Here is a 21,480-nt window from a genome sequence, read left to right on the forward strand (position 1 = left end):
CACACAGCTGTATAAAAGCCACATTGAACTGGATTATATGGCAGTGTGGACTCAGATAACCCAGTTCAAAGCAGATATTTGGCCCTATATCCCAGGATCTGATCCCAAGTTGTTGTTGTTTTGTTTTTTGTTGTTGCTTTAAACTGGATTATATGAGTCCCCACTGCCAGATAATCTGGGATAAACAGAAAACCTGGGATCAGATCCTGGGACATAGGGCCTGTCTGGAGGGTCCATTGTAGATTATCTGCCCTGATATTCTGGGTTATATGGCTGTGTGGAAGGGCCCTCAAGCCCCTTCTACACTGTCAAAAAATTCCAGATTATCTGCTTTGAACTGGATTATCTAAAGCCCCTTCCACACTGCCATGTAAAATCCAGATCTGCTTTGAAATAGATTATCTGACAGTGTAGACTCATATCATCACATTCAAAGCAGACAATGTGGACTATGTGCTTTGATAATCTGGAATATATAACAGTATGGAAGAGGCCCGACTACACTCGCAAACCTTATCCTCACAGTCGCCCTGTGAGTTAGCTCAGGCTGGGAAAAAATGACTATTCCAAAGAAAGCCAATGAATTCCTTGATTCACTCAACTCCAGTAGATTGGCCAAACAGCATTGTTGCTGGTGCTGATGTTGTGTGCCTTTATCATTTCTAAATCATGGCAAACCAACCATGGTGGGTTTTTTTCTTGGCCAGATTTGTTCAGTGTGGGGGCCCTTCCACACAACCCTATATCTCAGAATATCAAGGCTGAAAATCCCACGTTATCTCAGTGTGGACTCAGATAAGCCAGTTCAAAGCAGATATTGTGGGATTTTCTGCCTTGATATTCAGGGATATAGGGCTGTGTGGAAGGGGCCTGGGTTTATTCTTGCTTTTCTCTGAGGGCTCTTCCACACAGCCATATAACACAGAATATCAAGACAGCAAATGTTTGCTTTGAACTGGGTTATCTGAGTCAGATGATCCAGTTATCTGCCAGATGATCCAGTCCAATGTGAATTTTATACAGCTGTGTGGGAGGGGCCTAGGGCCCCTTCTACACTGCCATATAAAATCCAAATTATCTGCTTTGAACTGTAAGGTAAAGGTAAAGGTTGTCCCCTGACATTAAGTCCAGTCATGTCTGACTCTGGGATGTCAGGCTCATCTCCATTTCTAAGCCAAAGAGCCAGCGTTGTCCATAAACACCTCCAAGGTCATGTGGCCAGCATGACCGCATGGAGCGCCGTTACCTTCCCGCCGGAGCGGTACCTATTGATCTACTCACATTTGCATGTTTTCAAACTGCTAGGTTGGCAGAAGCTAGGGCTGACAGCGGAAGCTCACGCCGTTCCCTGGAATCGAACCTGCAACCTTTTGGTCAACAAGCTCAGCAGCTCAGTGCTTTAACCCACTACGCCACCGGGGCCCCCGCTTTGAACTGTAGACACATATAATCCAGTTCAAAACAGAATCTGGATTATATGGCAGTGTAGAAAGGGCCTGAGAGAATGCAACCTGCCCAAAATCACCAGTGGGTTTCCATATCTTATTAGCGATTTAAAACCTGGTCTCCAGTTGTAATTCAACCCTCATATCACTACAATACACTGGCTTAAAGTCATATGTTTGTACTGAATCCAGTATTCCCATCCAAGGACTCACCAAGACCGACTCTTCTTAGCTTCCAAGAACCCTCAAAGAGACAGTCTTGTGCTCTCCAGGAATTTCGGACTAGAGTTCCCATCAGCCCCAGCCAGCATACTTTGAGACTATAGGCCCTTCCGTACAGTCATATATCCCAGAATATCAAGGCAGAATATCCCACACTATCTGCTTTGAACTGGGTTATCTGAATCCACACTGCCATCAATCCCAGTTCAAAGCAGATAATGTGGGATTTTATTCAGCTCTGTGGAAGGGGCCTATGATACATCTGGTGCCCAATATCTGCCGGCTGGCCTATAACACAGAGGGATTGTATAGCAAAGACATTCTCTTTTGAAACATGAGCTCCGCAACTAGAACAATGGGGAAGAGATTAAATTAAACTCCCTGTTGCAAGGATTGTTGCAAATTAAACTTAACAGCCTCATCCCACCCCTTGTAACTAGTCCTCTTAATTCCTTAGCCTCTTCAAAGAAACAGATAATTTAACTCCAATATAAAGTAATTTATTGTGTAATTTCTACCCCACCTTTCAAAGCCAGGAAGATCTCTAGGGCGGTTTACATAAAAGACAATTAAACTGTCTGCTCTAAACTATTAAAATGTGCAATTAAAAAAAATGCCTACATGCCTCCTCCGTCTTTTCGGAAAAGGCGGTCCTTTCCCTTCCTCTTCTTTGAAGCCTTTCACTTTCAAATCATTTTCAATTAGTCTTTTCCTCTCTTCAAACCTGAGCTGAATGGAGACTGTGCATAAAAACTGTAGAATGAATGCAGTTTGATGCCACTTTAACTGCTCTGGAATCCTGGGAGTTCTAGTTTTACAAGGTCTTTGGCCTTCTCTGCCAAAGGGTGTTGGTAGTTAATGTGAGGACAAGCTGCATTTGTGCACATGCATCCCAAGTCATCCATAACCACATGCACTCTGGATTATGTTGAACTACAAGGCCCATCATCCCTTATCAGTGTAGCTGCAGGGCATATATGACGGGAGATATAGACAAATGGTGGCTTGCGAGGAGTCGTTTTTCTAGCTGAATAAACGCCTATTCTCCCACTCACTCTTCTTTTGTCTCCTTTTTGTCAATTGTCTCACTCCCTTGTAATATTTTCTAAGGCCCCTTCCACACAGTTGAATAAAATCCCACATTATCTGCTTTGAACTGGAATACATGGCAGTGTGGACTCAGATAAACCAGTTCTAAGCGGACATCGTGGGATTTTCTGCCTTGGCATTCTGGGTTATAGGGCTGGCTTGAAGGGTCCGAAGTTGTAACCTCTTTGGCACCATGTATTAAAGATACTCAACCAGTATGTTTCCAGTATCTGTAAAAAATTTGACTTTAGTGGAATGGCAGGGTAACATGATAATGTCCTCTCTCAACATCAGGAGAAGGCCTTCTGAACAAATCCTGTTAAAAAAAAAACCCTCTGTGATAGAAGGCCATTCCACATAGCCCTATATCCCAGAATATCAAGACTGAAAATCCCACATTATCTGAGTGTGGATTCAGATAACCCAGTTCAAAGCAGATATTGTGGAATGTTCTGCTTTGGGATATAGGTCTGTGTGGAAGGGCCCAGAATTGTCTTAGGCCCCTTCCACACAGCTGTATAAAATCCCACATTATCTGCTTTGAACTGCGTTATATGGCAGTATGGACTCAGATAACCCAGTTCGAAGCAGATCATCTGCCTTGATATTCTGGGTTATATGGCTGTATAGAAAGACTCTTAGAGTTGCCATAAGTTCGAAACAACAACAATTGAGCTAGACCCATCGGAACTTAACCTAAAGCTGTTTTATTGATTTCAGTCTATTCTAAGCAAACGTCTGCAGAAATGCTATGGGCGATGTAGGACATACAGACCCAAGATCCTACTTCTGCGCATTGTTCCTAATGCATATTTCCATGTCCTCCCACTGTTTGGCAGCTGTCACATCTCGGGAAGGACTTCTGCTGCTGTCACTTAACATGCGTAGGGAGTGGGAAGACAATTCAGACCATGGAGAAACAGCTGGTCTGAGCTCGGTCATGGGAAGTAGGAAGAGAAATGAAGGTGCTCCTCTGGAGTGTTTGTACCAATCTTACCTTTCCCCCGTTAGCTCGGAGAAGCCAAATCTTCGTGGTATGAATCCCTTCCTCTCTGTCTCCCATCTCCCTTTCGAGGCAGTGGAAGATTTTTGGACTGAACGCAAGAGTAAGAAATTAAGCCTTTGTGCTCTACTCAAAACAGGACCCAGGTGTACATAAATTACTTAACAGGATGCTAGTACTATTGTAAGTGGTGATATGTTCTGTATATTCTCTGTTATAACTCAAGTACTCTGTTTTCTCTGGGAAAAACGTAAAATCTGCTTTTCTTGTATGGCACGGGGTTGGACTAGATGGCTCATGTGGTCGTTTCCAACTCCATTATTATATGATTCTAGGTATTTAATTATGGACATTCACTAGGATGTGAACACTTGTCAACTGCCATTAAGTTGGCTTTGACCTATGGGGACAGTATGGATGAGAAACCTCCTTCATTCACAACCCTGCTCAGGTCTTCCAAACTCAGGGCTGCGGCTTCCTTGACGGAGTCAATCCACCTGTAATGTCAGCTTCCACTTTTCCGGCTGTCTACCAAGAAATATTGACTTTTCATGTTGTCTCATGATAGTATGGCCAATGTACAATAGCCTCAGTTCTACCAATCAGGATTCCAAGGAGAGTTCAGGCTTGATTTGCTTTGACAGTCCATGGTATTTAGAGAACCCTTTTCCAGCATCTTTCGAAAGAGTAACCAGTTGTTCTCATTTTATCAATTTCACTTTCGGCTTTTGCAATCATACATAGAAACTAGAAATGCAATAGCACGGACAATCCTGATTTTGGTATGCAGTATCTTTGTTCACATGGATGATAATACATGTACACAGGCACCTGGGAGGTCCTTCACTTATTTCACTCTCCTCCTTCAATATATTAACTCGACGTTCTCTGAATCCTTTCCCATTCTCACTCTTGTCACGCAGGTATTTTGCAGATCTGTATACTATGATACAAGTTTATTAAAACTGCAAACCAGAGATGTCCACATACACAAAATTTGTAGAAACAAAAAAATTGTAAGCGTATGGCCTAACCCTACTATCTCTTAACTTTTCCCCACTTTATTCCAGATTAAGTGACACATTGGTATCTATTTATATAAAAATCAAAGTATGCATATATATTTATTTATGATAAAATTTGGGTAATGGTGGGGAAAGGAAGGGAGAAAAGGGCAAAAGAGAGAAAGAACAAAAAGAATGGGAAAAAGGAATCGTGTATGAGGGGAAGAAAGGTGCATTATCGATCTGTGCATGTGTGTGTGTGCAAAATCCAGGATTGCACAGAAAAACCCTATATGGCTATGTAGTGTTATTTTTTTTGTGCAAAAACAATTTCCCCCAAAAAACACCATTATTTTCACACAAAATCCCTTTGTATGTTTCTGCACAGGATTATTGTCCAAAATACATTTGAGATATGCAAATATCAGGTGAGAATTGCATAGAAAAACTTATTATTCTTCTAGCAGAAGATTATTCAGAAATATTAATTGTCTTTGTAGGGGTGTGTGTGGAAATTATTAGTCCTCGTTTGCGAGGATTAAATAATTGAATATTTACATCCCTGGTAGGAACAATCAAATCTCCTAGCAGTCCAGGTGCCATTATGTGTCTATATGCTAAAAGGAGATACTTCCTATCAGGCCCGTAGCCAGGATGGGGGGGGGGCTGAGTTTGTTTCGGGGGGGGGGGGGGCTGAGTCAGAGTGAAAGAGGGTCTACCCTAGCAAACCTTTTGTATTGTTACCCCAATACCCCCATGCACATGGGATATATTGAGTAGGGTGATCAGATCATGATATGAATAAACATAACAGTTTAAATAATGCACCAGTAAGGCCTTTTCGCGAACCACCATGAGAATTTCGGGGGGGGGGGGGGGGGGCTGAAGCCCCCCAAGCGCCCCCCCCCCCCCCCCCGGCTACATGCCTGCTTCCTATCGAAATCTCTGCTCAAAGATACACACACATATTTCTTGGTTACCGTATCCAATTTACATGTGAATAGCTGTATATCAGGGTGCGAGGGAGTGTTATCAATGTGTATCTACATGCATCTACATGTGGGTGGAGGCATGCACGTTGCCAGCTTTTGATTTTCCTCACAAGTCTCAACGACATGGAGACCCTTGAGGCGTAAATGTGAATAACTTTAGAAAAAATTGACATATAAATCTGGCTCTGTCTTCCAAGGGATTACAAAGAAACTGCAATCCATAGCCATTGATGAAGTACTGACAGACCATGTGTCAGTACTTCTGGGTTTTTGGGGGGGTTTTTTTTTTTGGTTTTTTTTTATAAAAAAAACAACAGTTGGATCAGTTGCAGTGAAAGGGAGAGAAGATTTAGTCATCTCTCAGCCTTTTCTAATTTGGTATGCATTAGACCACAACTCCCAGCTGTAGTTAATAGTCTCTGTAGTCCATTATTATTATTATTATTATTATTATTATTATTATTATTATTATTATTATTAAAAGCATTTAAATTCTGCCCTTCTCACCCCGAAGGAGACTCAGGGCAGAGCACAGCATATAAACGGCAAACATTCAATGCTGAAACATACTAGACCATACACATACAAAAACATTCAAATCACTTATCTTGACGTTAAACAATCCTCTAGATCTCAACCTGTGGGTTCCCAGATGTTTTAGCCTTCAACTCCCAGAAATCCTAAGAGCTGGTAAACTGGTTGGGATCTCTGGGAGTTGTAGGACAAAACACCTGGGGACCCACAAATTGAGAACCACTGCTCTAGATAGAACTGTCTCAAAAACCATATTGAATTTGATTGGCATACTAAGAGTTCCTAACGAATAAACGAATTTGTTTATTTTGGATTCAATCACATCAACTCTTGTTGAAATTTTGAGCTCTTTCTATCTCAACAATGGCAACTGGGGTCTTCCGGGCATGGAATCTGTTCATGGAATCTGTTCTCTGATCCAAGATCTTTAGAGGATGGGCAGATATAGGTATGCATCACCATTTTGGATAGCTACTGGTATGTTTAGCTTGGAGAAGAGAAGATTAAAAAGTGAAATGATAGCCATCTTTAAATTAATTGGAAAGAATATGATATGAGGATAAAGCAATGTGTTTCAATTGCAGGAAAAGAGATGCTATCTAAATATTAGGAAGAATGTTCTGATGGTAAGAGCTGTCCGACAGCTGCCTTAACAGTGTGGTGGAGTCTCCTTCTCTGGAGCTTTTAAAGTAGAGTCTGGATGTTCATCTATCAAGAGTGGTTTGATTGTGTGTTGTACTAGATGACCATTGGGATCTTTTCCAACTCTACAATTTAATAAGGGAATTGTGTGGTTGGATAAGGGTTAGAACAATTATAGCTGCTTATATTTACAGGATATAAATACTAGATCTCCACCTGCTTGTCTGATTTCCTAATCTAGGGAGGTTCTTCCCTGGGGTTTGTTCTACTTGGAGTATACTCCCTTGTTATGGTCATCGGGGGCCCTTCCATGTTGCCATATAAAATCCAGATTATCTTCTTTGAACTGGATTATACAGCAGTGTCGACTCATATAGTCCAGTTCAAAGCAGATAATGTCAATTATCCGCTTTGATAATCTGGATTATATGGCAGTATATAAGGGGCTCTGGTTTACAGTTCCTTCATATAATCTGCTTTTTTCAATGGGAAGAGAAACAAAGTGGAGAAACAATTCTGAGTCTGTAAAGAAAGCAAAGTTACATAATTATACTGGTGCCATTTGTGTTGTAATCATTTCTTGCTACTGGGGAGAATAGAAGACAATAACGGGGAGAATAGAAAAAAGAACTTGGACTTAAAGCAAGTTGAACCAAACTTTTTAAAAGGAGCCAATTAGGATCAGAGAAGTCTGGCTTCAAATACCTATTGAATGTGAAAGACCAGTGATCTCAGCCTTACATATCTAATAGTCTTGGTAAGGGTAAAACCAAAAGACAGAGAACCATAGTAATAATAGCAACAACAACTACAACAACAACAACACATCATTCAAAAATACATCACACAGTCCTAGACGCTGTGTTCTTGTGATTTTGTGATTTTGTGATACAAAATCTAGCATATATATCTCATTTGCTGTGACATCCTATGTTTTTGTGCCAATAAATAATAATAATAATAATAATAATAATAATAATAATAATAATAATAATAATGTCAAACCACTCTGGGACTTCCGAATTCAGACTGACAGAGTTTTATAATAATAAAATAATCATGATGATGATGATGATGATGATGATGATGATGATGATGATTTAAAGATCGAACTGCAAAGGTTCTGGCACAAGCCAGTAAAGGTGGGCCCAGTGGTGATCGGCACACTGGGTGCAGTGCCTAAAGACCTTGACCTGCACCCTGAGTCCCCTGCAGGGTGAGAAGGGTGGAATATAAATACTGTACATAAATAAATAAATAAATAAATAAATAAATAAATAAATAAAGCCTTTCCTTCAGTTAGGGCTGGTTTGTTTGTGTGCCACTCTCGGAGTCTTGCAAATCTGCAAGTATTTCCTTTCTTGTGGGTGCATGGAGTATGTTGTTTTGGCTAATCTTATAAATCCAACTGTAAACTGTGGAAAAGACAGGCAAAGAGATGGAGCATGTATCTGGAGAGAGGCCCTAGACAGTGCCACTCATAATCTCTGGTAATCCCATCTGCCAGCTGCAAAAGGCCACCCTACTGGGATCTGCACATATTATTATTATTATTCTTATTATTATTATTATTATAACTTTATTTGTACCCCGCTAGCATCTCCCGAAGGATTCGATGCGGCTTACAACAGGCCGAAGCCCACACAATACAACAATACAATACATAGCAAATAAAACAGTTAAGCTGAAAACAAATACAGTAGCAATACAACAAGACGTTATTAAAAACTGAGCCGGCCGGAGTAGGGGTACAGGATTAAAAGTGCTGATGTGTCGGAGGGATATGGGATTATAGTATAAGTGCGGTGTGCAGTGTGCGGTGGTCTTGGAACTGACTAAAGTGCTTCTGGGATTTGGAACTGGGGTTTCTAGTCTGAGAAGGCACATTTGAACAGCCAGGTTTTCAAGCTCTTTCTGAAGACTGCCAGTGTAGGGGCTTGTCTGAGGTCTTTCGGGAGGGCGTTCCAGAGGCGGGGGGCCACCACGGAGAAGGCCCTGTCCCGTGTCCCCACCAAACGCGCTTGTGACGTGGGCGGAATCACGAGCAGGGCCTCCCCAGATGACCGGAGTGAGCGTGTGGGTTCGTAGACAACGATGCGGTCACGCAGGTAGGGTGGTCCCAAACCGTTCATATTATTCACCGATACATCACATAGTTCTAGACACTTGGGAGGTGTCTGACGTGTGATCCAATACAACAGTCAGCATAGTGATCTTGTTTGCTGTGTACTAATCTTGTTGTGTTTCAAATAATAACAATAATAATAACAGCAACATAGATTTTAAAACTTATTACCCGCCTCTTCTTATAGCTCGAGGAGGAGCCCAACATATTTCAAATACAACATAATACTAAAATAGATCTAATAAAATATTTCTACACATATTAAAATTCAAGGAATAACATTAAAATTCAACATAGAATGTGAATTTAAAGTTCATAGTTAAAATTGATTGGGTGCATGACTTCCTTGGAAGTGTAGTATATAACAGTAATAAAAGAAGCACATCCATATCTCTCAAATGTTGAGCACTGAGATGTATGCAGAACTTATAAGACCCACTTTCCATGTTATGATAGCATTTACTGTTTTTTTATAATAGTAATAATAATAATAATAATAATAATTTATTTCCATGTATAGCTTAGAGTTTGTGAAAGGTTTTGTTTCGACTACAACTTCCAGAGTCCCCCAAACAAAATGTCCAGTGGTGGAAGTTGTATTCCAAAACCACCCCAAACCATCTATATAAATAAAAATGTAATGTTCATTTGTGGGATTAACAGAACTCAAAAACCACTGGATGAACTGACACCAAATTTGGACACAATACACCTATTAGGCTAATGAGTGACCATCATTCATAAGAAAGAAAGAGGGAGGGAGAGAAGGTTGGCCACAGCAACGCGTGGCGGGTTCAGCTAGTAGTAACATAAAATAATTAGACCAAAGATTAAAACACAATACTAATAGAATGTAAATTTCAAAATTCATAGTTTCAAATTGACAAAATTATTCTCCAGATATGTTGAACTAATGGTTCTACTCTTGGAAGGCAGAAGGGTGGAAAAGCAATGTTCTGGAGATGCCACCTTGATTGATCAAATACTATTCAGTGCTGTAGCTTTGGCTCCCCCTGCTGGTAGTCAGGAGGCATTGTTAGGCAGAAATCCCCAAATGAGACTCAACTCAACATGAACTCAAGACCCTCCATGTCATTTTATGTTGCTATACTGCAACTCCTGTTAGACCTCAGGACTAGAGCTGATGGGAGTCATGATACAGTCACATCTGGAAGGCTGCCGCTTGTACTGTTTACCAAGAGTGTGGAGTATGGATTTACAAACCAGCCTTGTTAATATGATGGCTGTCATTGAAAGGTCCTTTAATCATGCTCCAACCTAAGAGTACTGTTTGAATGCACGTCCCACTATCCCCAGTCTACGTGGTGGATAATCTAAATTTGTCCAGAGGAGGGCAACTAAAATGATCAAGGGTCTGGAAAACAAGCCCTATGAGGAGCAGCTTAAAGAGCTGGGCATGTTTAGCCTGAAGAAGAGAAGGCTGAGAGAAGACATAATAGCCATGTATAAATATGTGAGAGGAAGTCATAGGGAGGAGGGAACGAACTTGTTTTCTGCTACCCTGAAGACTAGGACGCGGAACAATGGCTTCAAACTACAAGAAAGGAGATTCCATCTGAACATTAGGAAGAACTTCCTAACTGTGAGAGCCGTTCAACAGTGGAACTCTCTCCGGGGAGTGTGGTGGAGGCTCCTTCTTTGGAAGCTTTTAAACCGAGGCTGGATGGCCATCTGTCAGGGGTGCTTTGAATGCAATATTCCTGCTTCTTGGCAGGGGGTTGGACTGGATGGCCCAGGAGGTCTCTTCCAACTCTAGGATTCTATGATTCTATGATGGGAGTTGTGGTTCAATAACATCAGGGGACCCAAACTGGGAAAAACTAAAGATGTGAATAATATGATCCCCATACCTGTGGGATAAATTCCCAGATGTCGCATGAATAATAGCAAACCCTGTTATTTTCAATGAGATGAAAGTTGGAAATACCAAGAAGATGGTGAAATTTGTACAGGAGGCACTAAGTGGAACTAATGTACACTGGTTCTGTGGATGTGGGAATTACACAGTATGTCAAAGATAGAAGTCCTTATGCTGAAAAGTAGGTTTCTATGAGACTATCTCAGCAATGTTGAGATAACTTCTATACTTACTTTGAGGTGTAGAAAACATAGTGAGCTCTTGATTCCACTGGAGTTTGGTCCCAGGAGCCTTATGGATACCAAAATCCTTGGATGCCTATGTTGCTTTATACAAAATGGCATAATAAAAAGGAACATTATATAAATGGGGAATAATTCAAATAAATGCCAGAGTGAATTTGAGGAGATGTGAAATGGCAGGAGGCAACAGCAGGGTATGCCCACACATTATTTAGCAAAGTACTCAGTGGATTGCAAAATCAAGCTTTGTTTTTCAGGTTTTTCCCCTCAAATATTTTAAAGCCATAATCGATTGATGCTATAGATGCAGAATCTGTGGATAAAAACTGTAACAACAAAAACATTTTTATTGTTTTTGTTGCAATTTGTTCTTGAATGTATCTTGTTTTTACTGACAAATAGTTTGTACCTTCCAAAACCTTGTGGCATTACTGACTCTGTGACTGTTTCATAGCATTTCTCTCATGTCCCCCAGTGGTGCAGTAGGTTAAACCCTTGTGCCGGCTGGACTGCTGATCGAAAGGAAGTAGGGTGAGCTCCTCTCTATCAGCTCCAGCTTCCCATGCAGGAACATGAGGGAAACCTCCCACAGGATGGTAAAATATCCGGGCATCCCCTGAGCAACATCCTTGCAGACAGCCAATTCTCTCACACCAGAAGTGACTTGCAGTTTCTCAAGTCTCTCCTGACACGAAAAAAAAATAATTACTTGAATTACTCATAGAAAGTATATGTTGAACATATGTTAAGACAGGAAGCCTGTACATAAATTGGATCATTGGGTCAACATTGTCTACATATTCAGGCAACTGGAAATCTGGAGCTTCTTTTGTGATCCCATTTCTCTCGTAATTCTTCTTCATGTAGCAACAAACTGACTGAGTTGGATCTCCTGGAAATCTCTTAAGAGTGACAATTCTCTTTTTCAATAGGTTATAGAACATTCCTTTTTAACATCAAGAAACTTTGTTTGTTTACAATTGCAAATGAATATCTAACTGTTTTTTGTTTGTTTGCTTTGTAAGGGATTTTGGTTAGGGAGATAGCAGTCTGAGTGGCCATCAAAAGGATCCAAAGAGAAAGAATTGGTTCCCCAGATCCACTAGAGTTATCTATCCTGATTTATACTTTCTGCAGCCAAAGTCTCTCCAGCATATCAGGCTGGCATCTTTCTCAGCTCTATCTGGATATCCATGGGTTTAGATCAGGGACCTTCTGCAAATAAAGCATGAGACCTGTTACTGTGCGACAGCAGAACAATGTCAGCTACCTCAATTTCAGAATAAAGTGGGAACACTTGCAGAGCCACCATATTAACAGTGGTATATTCTTGTATGCTGGTCTCTCTGCCTGACCTCTGTGATTGCATTCTGTCTCTTGCAGATCTGGATCTCTCAGTGGAAAGAGTGCTACCCCTGACCCACCGTACCAGATGTCCCCCTGACTGCATTTAGCTTCCAATGAATCATGTTCAATCCGATGAACCCGCCAGTGAACAACTATGCGGAGCATTGCTATCTTCGGCCCCTCCATGGGCAAGGGCAGCCCAGCGGCTTGGTGGAAGGTCAGTCCCACAGCAATAACAGGACCCCTGAGATTATGAGTGGCACTGTCTAGTGCTCTCTCCAGATACATGCTCCATCTCTTTGCTTGTCTTTTCCACAGTTTACAAGAGTAGATTTGGATTTATAAGATTAGCCAAAACAGCATACTCCAAGAAAGGAAATACTTGCAGATTTGCCGGACTCCGAGAGTGGCACACAAACAAACCAGCCCTAAGAGAAGGAAAGGCTTTATTTATTTATTTATTTATTTATTTATTTACAGTATTTATATTCTGCCCTTCTCACCCTGCAGGGGACTCAGGGTGGATTACAATGTACATATACATGGCAAGCATTCAATGCCATAGACACACAACATATACAGACAGACACACAGGCAATTTAGCATTCCAACTTTTCATGAGGGTATTCTGGCCACCAGGGGAGCTGTCGCTTCACTGTCCATTTGTGACACTGATGAAGTACTTCCTCATTCTTTGCAGGATTGCTGGACATTTTTATGGCATCGTAAATTAGTTACATTAGCCTCCCCGCGTAGGCGGTACCTAAATTTCCTACTTGACTGATGCAACTGTCTTTCGGGCTGCAAAGGTCGACAGTAAGCTACACAAATTTCTTCCACACAGCCTAGTGCAGTGGTTCCAAGCCTTTTTTTTTTTTACCAGGGACCACTTGACCAGGGAACCCTTTGACCAGGGACAACTCTCCAACGTTACTACTAAAAGAGTTATGAATCAGTTTTTAGTCAACTTTAGATTTGGTTTGGTTGTGGTGCTGATTCAGAAAATTGCACTGGATAGACCACATCAGCTCTAGTTTCTGATACAGAACATATGCCATCCAGTAGTCACTATCTGCTCGCCCACAGAAAACCATATTTAATAAGCCTTGGCACTATAAGAGGGTTTCGCGAGACCACTCGCTCTCATTGCAATGGTAGTAACAGTGAGGCTGCAGACCATATTTTAATTTTTGCGAACCACTGCTGGTCCATGGACCACAGGTTGGGAACCTAGTGAGAATTGACAAGAGGGGTTAATGAGAGTTTAGACAAAGATGTGGGTAAAATCAGTGATGATGGGAAATGCATCAATGCAACTCCTGTACTTAAAAAAGGAGCATTCCACAGTACCATAACATTTCACTTCTTGCCTATATGATCATATTTATTCATTCATTCATTCATTCATTCATTTATAGTATTTATATTCTGCCCTTCTCACCGCACAGGGGACTCGGGGCGGATTACAATGTACATATATATGGCAAACATTCAGTGCTATAGACAGACACAGCTTTCATGAGGGTATTCTGGCCACCAGTGGAGCCTGTTGCTTCACCGTCCATTTGTGACACTGATGGAGTACTTCCTCATTCTTTTTTGCTTGCTTGCTGGAGATTTTATGGCGTTGTAAATTAGTTAAATTAGCCTCCCAACATAAATGGTGCCTAAATTTCCTACTTGACAGATACAATGATCTTTCGGACTGCAAAGGTCGACATCAAGCTACACAAAGGTCGGAAGCTCACTCTGACCTGGGCTGACTTCGAACTCATGATCTTTCGGTCAGTAGTGATTTTAATGCAGCTGACTCCCAACCAGCTGCGCCACAGTCCTCTAATAGCTAAATACATTTGTTTATTGATTGGTCCACTGACCATATCAACAACAAAGGACAAAACCAAAAAATACACAGATAAATAGACACTAATCACTAATCTAAAACTCCTATAACAGTTAACTAAAATAAATTAAAGCATAATCAAACTTGATTAAGTAATAAGTTTGGTAAACTGAGATTAAATAACAAGATGAAAGCAGGGGAAGTAGAGTGATGAGTGTCAAAGAATCAGTCGGAGAGTTTAGTTCATCACCATAACAAGGAATAAGTAATATGTAAATGGTACAGCCATTTTCAAAAGAAATGTAGTAGGCCCTCCACTTTCATGGGGGTTCCATGGAGGATCTAGAGATTCCTAGAGAGAACATATTAATCCAGTCCATGATCAAAAAGTTAAACCTGCAAATGTGGAGGAACCAACTGTATACCAGATGCTAGGGGAAAGAGAACGAGACAAACAATAGGGAGCCCATAGTTTCATGCTCAGATTTTAAACTTGCACCTATCTTTGATTAATTCTGGATCTTGTTCTCCTCTTTTAATCAGCCGGGCTCTTCTTGTATTCATGTGATTTGTCAGTTGCCATATTTCTCTATCTGCTGCTCTCTTTTCATCTATGATTTCTTCTTCCTTTATGCTACAGGGTAATCTGAACCTTGGACTCAAGCAACCCAGGATCCTCATCACACAGAATCACATTACTGATCTTCTCTCTGTCTCTTTTTCCACCAGGAATCAACGACTTGCCATATTACCACCAGTCCAACTCAGTGGGAAATCATCACACCTATGGGATGGGGCCTGGAGGTGAACAATCTTCTCATACAGATGGTGAGCTTTTACAGAATAAATAAAAAATGTTGTAAAACAGTGCTTTTAAATTGGAAAGAATAGCTGTTTACAAGAAACATTGCCCAAGGGACACCCGACTGTATTTACTCAGTCTTCGAGGAGACTCTTTCCGTGTCCCCTGTTCGGCACAAGTCTGCCCATGTGAAGCAGGTGAATATAGCACTGAACGAAACATGTAGAATAATCATAGGATGTCTCAAACCTACACCTGTTGATAGACCCTATAAGCTAGCTGGCATTGCCCCACTCCCCGATGTGTGACGGGAAGTTGCTGCCAACTGTGAGAGAAATAAGGTTGAACACTGTGAAAGCCACTCACTGCATGGCTGTCAGCCTCCTCCCAGTAGGCTCAAATCAAGGAAAAGTTTTATGAGAACCATGACTCCTCCCAATGTTTCCCCAGTAGCATCAAACAACTCAACATCTGTATGCTTGCCCATTTATTTATTTATCGTGTCAGGAGCAACCAGACATTTGTATTACATTTTTAACAAAACAAACAAACAGGCAAAACGCAAAGTTTGCAAGCTTGGTGGTTGATTAAATGTCCTTTGACCAGTAGCTAGCCACTTGGAGTGCCTCTTGTATTGCTATAAGAAGGTCCTCCATTGTGCATGTGGCAGGGCTCAGGTTGCATTGCTGGAGGTGGTCTGTGGTTTGCTCTTTTCCACACTCACATGTCGTGGATTCCACTTTGTAGCCCCATTTCTTAAGGTTCGCTCTGCATCTCGTGGTGCCAGAGCGGAGTCTGTCCAGCGCCTTCCAAGTCGCCCAGTCTTCTGTGTGCCCAAGGGGGAGTCTCTCATTTGGTATCAGCCATTGGTTGAGGTTCTGGGTTTGAGCCTGCCACTTTTGGACTCTCGCTTGCTGGGGTATTCCAGCAAGTGTCTCTGTAGATCTTAGAAAACTGTTTCTTTATTTAAGTCATTGTCGTGCTGGCTGATACCCAAACAAGGGATGAACTGGAGATGTCACTGCCTTGGTCCTTGCCCATAATGCCCTGCCTCGTATACAGAAGAAGAACTGTTTAAAGCTACATGCTATGCGGTCACTGTTGCCCAATTTTGGTCTAAAATGATGTAGCTGCTTATATTCCCTCTATTTTATCAGTTTTATACTAACCTATTTATGCAATGCCTTTGACACAAAATAAATAAATCTACAGTATAAAAAGACCAGAATAGGAGTTAATGTGAGATGAAATAAGGGGGGGGGGGGGGGAATGAAACCACTACACCATAGAGATCTTTGAAGAAGGGAGGCAGGCAGAAAGGCGAATGCAGAGGTATGGCTGAAGTCTTCAGACACTGTTCTTGCTAAAAAAGAGGGCTGTGTTCATTTTTAAAATCAACCTTTTGACTGCATCAGCCTCTATGGTGAGAAGCGACATGCAAAATATGTGTCCAGATGTGAAGATAAGGGGAACAGGGGTCAAAAAGGAAATGTTTTTCCTCAAGTTCTTCAGTTCCATCTTAATTTTTAACTTTTTCTCCTTTTCTACTAGTACTTAGGACCTTTCTATCAGTGCCTCTTTTTTTATAATGCCTTAATTTCTTTTAGTTTTTATACATATCTCTGTTTGGATACCACCAATTACTTGTTATCACATGCCAGTGTTAGAACTGCAGACTACTATAAAACATCACATATAATGCCATCTATCCCTCACCAGTAGACCTGCTTCTGTCAGCAGAGGCATGTTTGTAACTTTATGTTGTATCACTGCTCCCTTTTTGCCTTTAGCTAAGTGATTACTGGCATAAATCCATGACCAATTTTATCTTTTTTTGTGAACCTTTCATTCAGAAGCTTATAGCTGTGTAATGGGTTCCTGCCTTATAAACTCATGCGCCAGTGTAGCTGTAAGGTTTGTCTCTGTGTAAAGGAGAGGGAGAGAAGGTGATATAAACAGAAGTGACCAAAATCTCTATTGGCTTGTACCAAAGCGTAAGATTTCAGATAATAATAATAATATCTTTATTTATATGCCGCCCCATCTCTCAAGAGGGACTCAGTGTGGCTTAAGATACACACTTTTTTACATGACACTTATGGCTCCTATAAGCAACAGACTTTCTAACCAACTCTCCCAATTCATGCTTGACTTAAGATCCCAAACTATAATAGAAGGTTCCTTCCTCAGGACATTCTTGGATGATCTAGAGCAGTAGTTCTCAACCTGTGGGTCCCCAGGTGTTTTGTCCTACAACTCCCAGAAACCCTAACAGCTGGTAAACTGGCTGGGATTTCTGGGAGTTGTAGGCCAAATACATCTGGGGACCCCAGGTTGAGAACCACTGATCTAGAGGCTCACAGAGAAAAAAAATATTTCCTAAGATATTAGGTCCTAATGCAGGGTTTGCATTTCCATACACAGTGATATCTTCCTTCTAGGAGAGATGTCATCGTTCAGTGGCTGGGCATATTCTTTGTCCACACTAAATCCTGCGTCCTATCAGTGGTTGACTCTCCACGGCCAATTCCACAATCTAAAATGTAGGAGAGTCACTTTCAGCAGTAACTGTACTGAGACAGACAGACCAATGGTTTTGATTCAGTCTAAGGTAAATTGGAGCCCCCGGTGGCGCAGTGGGTTAAACCGCTGAGCTGCTAAACTTGTTGACCGAAAGGTTGCAGGTTCGAATCCAGGGAGCGGTGTGAGCTTTCGCTGTCAGCCCCAGCTTCTGACAACCTTGCAGTTCGAAAACATGCAAATGTGAGTAGATCAATAGGTACCGCTCAGGCGAGGAGGCAACGGCGCTCCATGCAGTCATGCTGGCCACATGACCTTGGAAGTGTCTACAGTCAACGCTGGCTCTTCGGCTTAGAAATGGAGATGAGCACCGACCCCTAGACTCAGACACGACTAGACTTAATGTTAGGGGGAAACCTTTACCTTTACCTAACACTGTAGATATTTTTTCCTCTTTCCTACCAGGAACGTGCTTTTCTACACCCCGAAACACAGCCAAGCTGACAAAGAAGAGGGCACTGTCCATCTCTCCACTCTCAGATGCCAGCATTGACCTGCAGACTGTCATCCGCACTTCCCCCAATTCACTGGTGGCTTACATAAACTCTCGGTGTGCCTCATCTGGGGGCTCCTATGGGCATCTCTCCATTGGAACCGTTAGGTAGGTGTCTACTTTTTCCCAGTGATCTAGAGTAAGAAGGGGGAAAGGTGGTGTCAAACCTGTGACCTTTCAGGTGTTTTGGACTTCAGCTCCCAGAATTTCTGGCCATTGAGCTAGCATAGGGCTTTTGGGAGTTAGAGTCTGAAACATCTGGAGGTCCACAAGTTTGACACCTCTGTCCTTGATTGTTGAGTCCCATCAATATATCAGCTCCATGTCAGGCAACCCCTAAGCCCTGCACTGCTTTTGCACTGCTGCCCAAACTGGCCATCCTTATTGGGCAATTATCTCTCTCGTGATCTCTGTTACTCCTTTGTAATGCTGGCCTCCAATAAATGTAACTTAACACATCCTGAATCTTTCGTTTACTTGGAGGGAAGGCTATACCCCTCAGCTGTCTTGGCCAAATCCCAAGAAAGTACATTATCACAAAGGTGCTGCCCATTTGTCTCAAGTATAAGGACTAAAAACATGCTTTTAACTTTTTGTGTTTGAAGAAATCAAGAAAGGGAATTGATATTCTCAGGAAGTTGTATCTCTTTTGCTGTCCCCTTTGGAACAGATGGCAAACTAGCACACCACTGATATTGTGCAAATACTTGTTACGAAAATTCAATATGTAAATGCTACTGATGTGCACGCTTCGTGCTTTCTTCTATCATCTCGTCCAGCCCTTCCCTTGGATACCAGAGCCCCATGGGCCACCAGAAATCTCAGGGAGTGTCGTTTGGCCACAATCCAGCAATGCTCCCTTGCAGCTCTCATGAACACATGCCCAGTCGGCCAGGGATGATGCACCATATGCCGCCACCCCGTGGGATGCTGAAGCACTGCCAGGTGAGTGGTTACCAACTCCACCATCCTCCCCTTCTCAACATGTCACTCTTGGAAGCACATAAATACCCTTGGCATGGAGGAAAACAAGCAAATGATTTCACAAACTCCTTTCCCCAGATATAAAACCCAAGGGTGCCTTAGTACTCTCAGCAGGCCCCTAGAGTGATTGCCTCCATCAGTTTGGGGGAGAAAAGGTGGTGGTGGGAATGGCCATGACATGAGGGAGAAGGGCTTCATGTGGGTATGGGGCTTTAGTTGAAGAGGGCCCCATCACCTGGAGCTCTTGCCATCTCTCTCCCACAGCTGAAGTCAGAGCCCAGCCTGGGCAGCCCTCTGGATGCCCTGAGCACCAAGTGCCTGGAGGAGTGCTCGGAGGGGGACATTTCCAGCCCAGCCTCTACAGGGACACAGGTAACACCAGGCCAATGTAGCGTGCTACCCACACAAGTTCCCCTTCTCCCTAACATATAGCCCTGTAGAAAAGATTGGATGGGTCCATTGAGAGCAGAAGAGCCTTTGTCATGAACTAACACATACATGAAATCACATAACTCCCAAGTCAGATCAATCCCTGCATGGCGGCCTCCTCTAGGATCTCACACAAAAGTCCTTCCTTTCCCACTTTTCCACCTGAGATGCCTGGAGGTGCTGCAAAATAGGAGCTTTTACATGTAAAACATCATCTTAAGCAGATCTATGGCTTCACCCTCTGCCTGAAGATTATAGTGGAGAGCCGATGAGAGAGTGAAGGAGACTCATGGGCATCACCAAGCCCCTTGACTTGTAACTCTTCCAGGGTTGTAGAACAGCAGCTCCCATCTACATAGCAAATGGTGAAGGATAACTTTATGTATGTAACAGAGTTTTTGTTCCTGAATTATAAATATCATTTCTTAATTGGTCCTATCATAAAAACATGGAAAATATTTATTAAATTGCCAAAACTTTGTAGGTTTTTTCGGGCTATATGGCCATGGTCTAGAGGCATATTCTCCTGACGTTTTGCCTGCATCTATGGCAAGCATCCTCAGAGATAGTGAGGTTGCTTGCCATAGATGCAGGCAAAACGTCAGGAGAGAATGCCTCTAGACCATGGCCATATAGCCCGAAAAAACCTACAACAACCCAGTGATTCCAGCCATGAAAGCCTTCGACAATACATTGCCAAAACTTTGTTTTTGTGGGACATCCTGCAATTCATTTTGCTATAGTTTTTCAATGACTATCTCAACCAATTCAACATAGTTTGTGGCAGCCACAAAAATGAAGTTTCTGGAGTATAACAAATACTTTCAAAGTACAGTAGAGCCTCGCTTATCCAACCTTCGCTCATCCAACATTCTGTATGTGGGTCCAGTCTGCCTCCCGCCTGGATCCACAGCTGTTTCAATACATTGCGATGTTTTGTTGCTAAATTTGTATATACAGTAATTGCTGCATAACTTTACAGTGTATTGAACTGCTTTTCCTGTCAATTTGTTGTAAAACATGATGTTTTGGTTCTTAATTTGTAAAATCATAACATAATTTTGACATTTAATAGGCTTTTCCTTAATTATTATCCAACATTTTCGCTTATCTAATGTTCTGCCAGCCTGTTTATGCTGGATAAGCGAGATTCTACTGTAAGGACCACACAATTAAACAGGAATAACACTTTCAAATTAGGAACAGAAAAAAATCAAATTTTGTTACATAGTGTAATGGGTGTTTCGGAATGAGGAGCCAACACACTTATCTGTGGAACTCTCCCTGTGAAGAAGCATACTCACAGCTACCTCCCCTGGATTGTACTGGGAATCTCAGGGCTGGGAAATTTAGCCTTTTCTCCCAAGAACTTTCTAAACATGCTTCATATCTCATCTCCATCCCAGGATCCTTTGCTTGGCATGCTGGATGCTCGGGATGAATTGGAGAAGGAAGACGGGAAAGTGGAAGCTGAAGCAGTGTATGAGACCAATTGCCACTGGGAAGGGTGCTCCAAAGAGTTCGACACCCAAGAACAGCTGGTGCACGTGAGTGATGGATCACCTTACGTTATTCAGATTGACTGGAACTTGCCATATCCAGTGTACTGATAAGCCATGCAAACTATATATCTCAATGCGATGCTTGCTTATTCTTGAGAATGCTTTACCAAGATAGAGTGGATAAGAATCAGAACCATGAGGAACAATGACACTTTGTGGTGGTAGCTCCTTACATTCAAAAGGCTATTTCTTTTCACAGACATTAATACTAGAGGTGCAAAGAAGACTACAAATTTTCCCAACCTCAAGTATCTCAATGTGTT

General features: G+C 41.9%; 1 protein-coding gene across 2 annotated transcripts in view; it reads left to right on the forward strand.

Annotated features, from left to right (window-relative positions):
• The window catches only part of GLI1 (GLI family zinc finger 1), a 154,236-nt gene that overhangs the window by 118,790 nt on the left and 13,966 nt on the right, over positions 1-21,480 (forward strand). The window contains exons 2-7 of one of the 2 annotated variants that reach the window (XM_060762991.2): positions 12,561-12,741; positions 15,097-15,195; positions 18,155-18,350; positions 19,022-19,187; positions 19,491-19,598; positions 21,062-21,202. In XM_060762991.2, the coding sequence (XP_060618974.2) occupies positions 12,645-12,741; positions 15,097-15,195; positions 18,155-18,350; positions 19,022-19,187; positions 19,491-19,598; positions 21,062-21,202 (807 nt within the window). In that variant the 5' untranslated portion in view covers positions 12,561-12,644. The remainder of the gene's footprint in view (positions 1-12,560; positions 12,742-15,096; positions 15,196-18,154; positions 18,351-19,021; positions 19,188-19,490; positions 19,599-21,061; positions 21,203-21,480) is intronic. The other variant, XM_060762992.2, reaches the window with a different exon arrangement.

This window comes from Anolis sagrei, chromosome 2 (assembly GCF_037176765.1).
Source record: "Anolis sagrei isolate rAnoSag1 chromosome 2, rAnoSag1.mat, whole genome shotgun sequence".
In the NCBI taxonomy this organism is placed as follows: Eukaryota; Metazoa; Chordata; class Lepidosauria; order Squamata; family Dactyloidae; genus Anolis; species Anolis sagrei.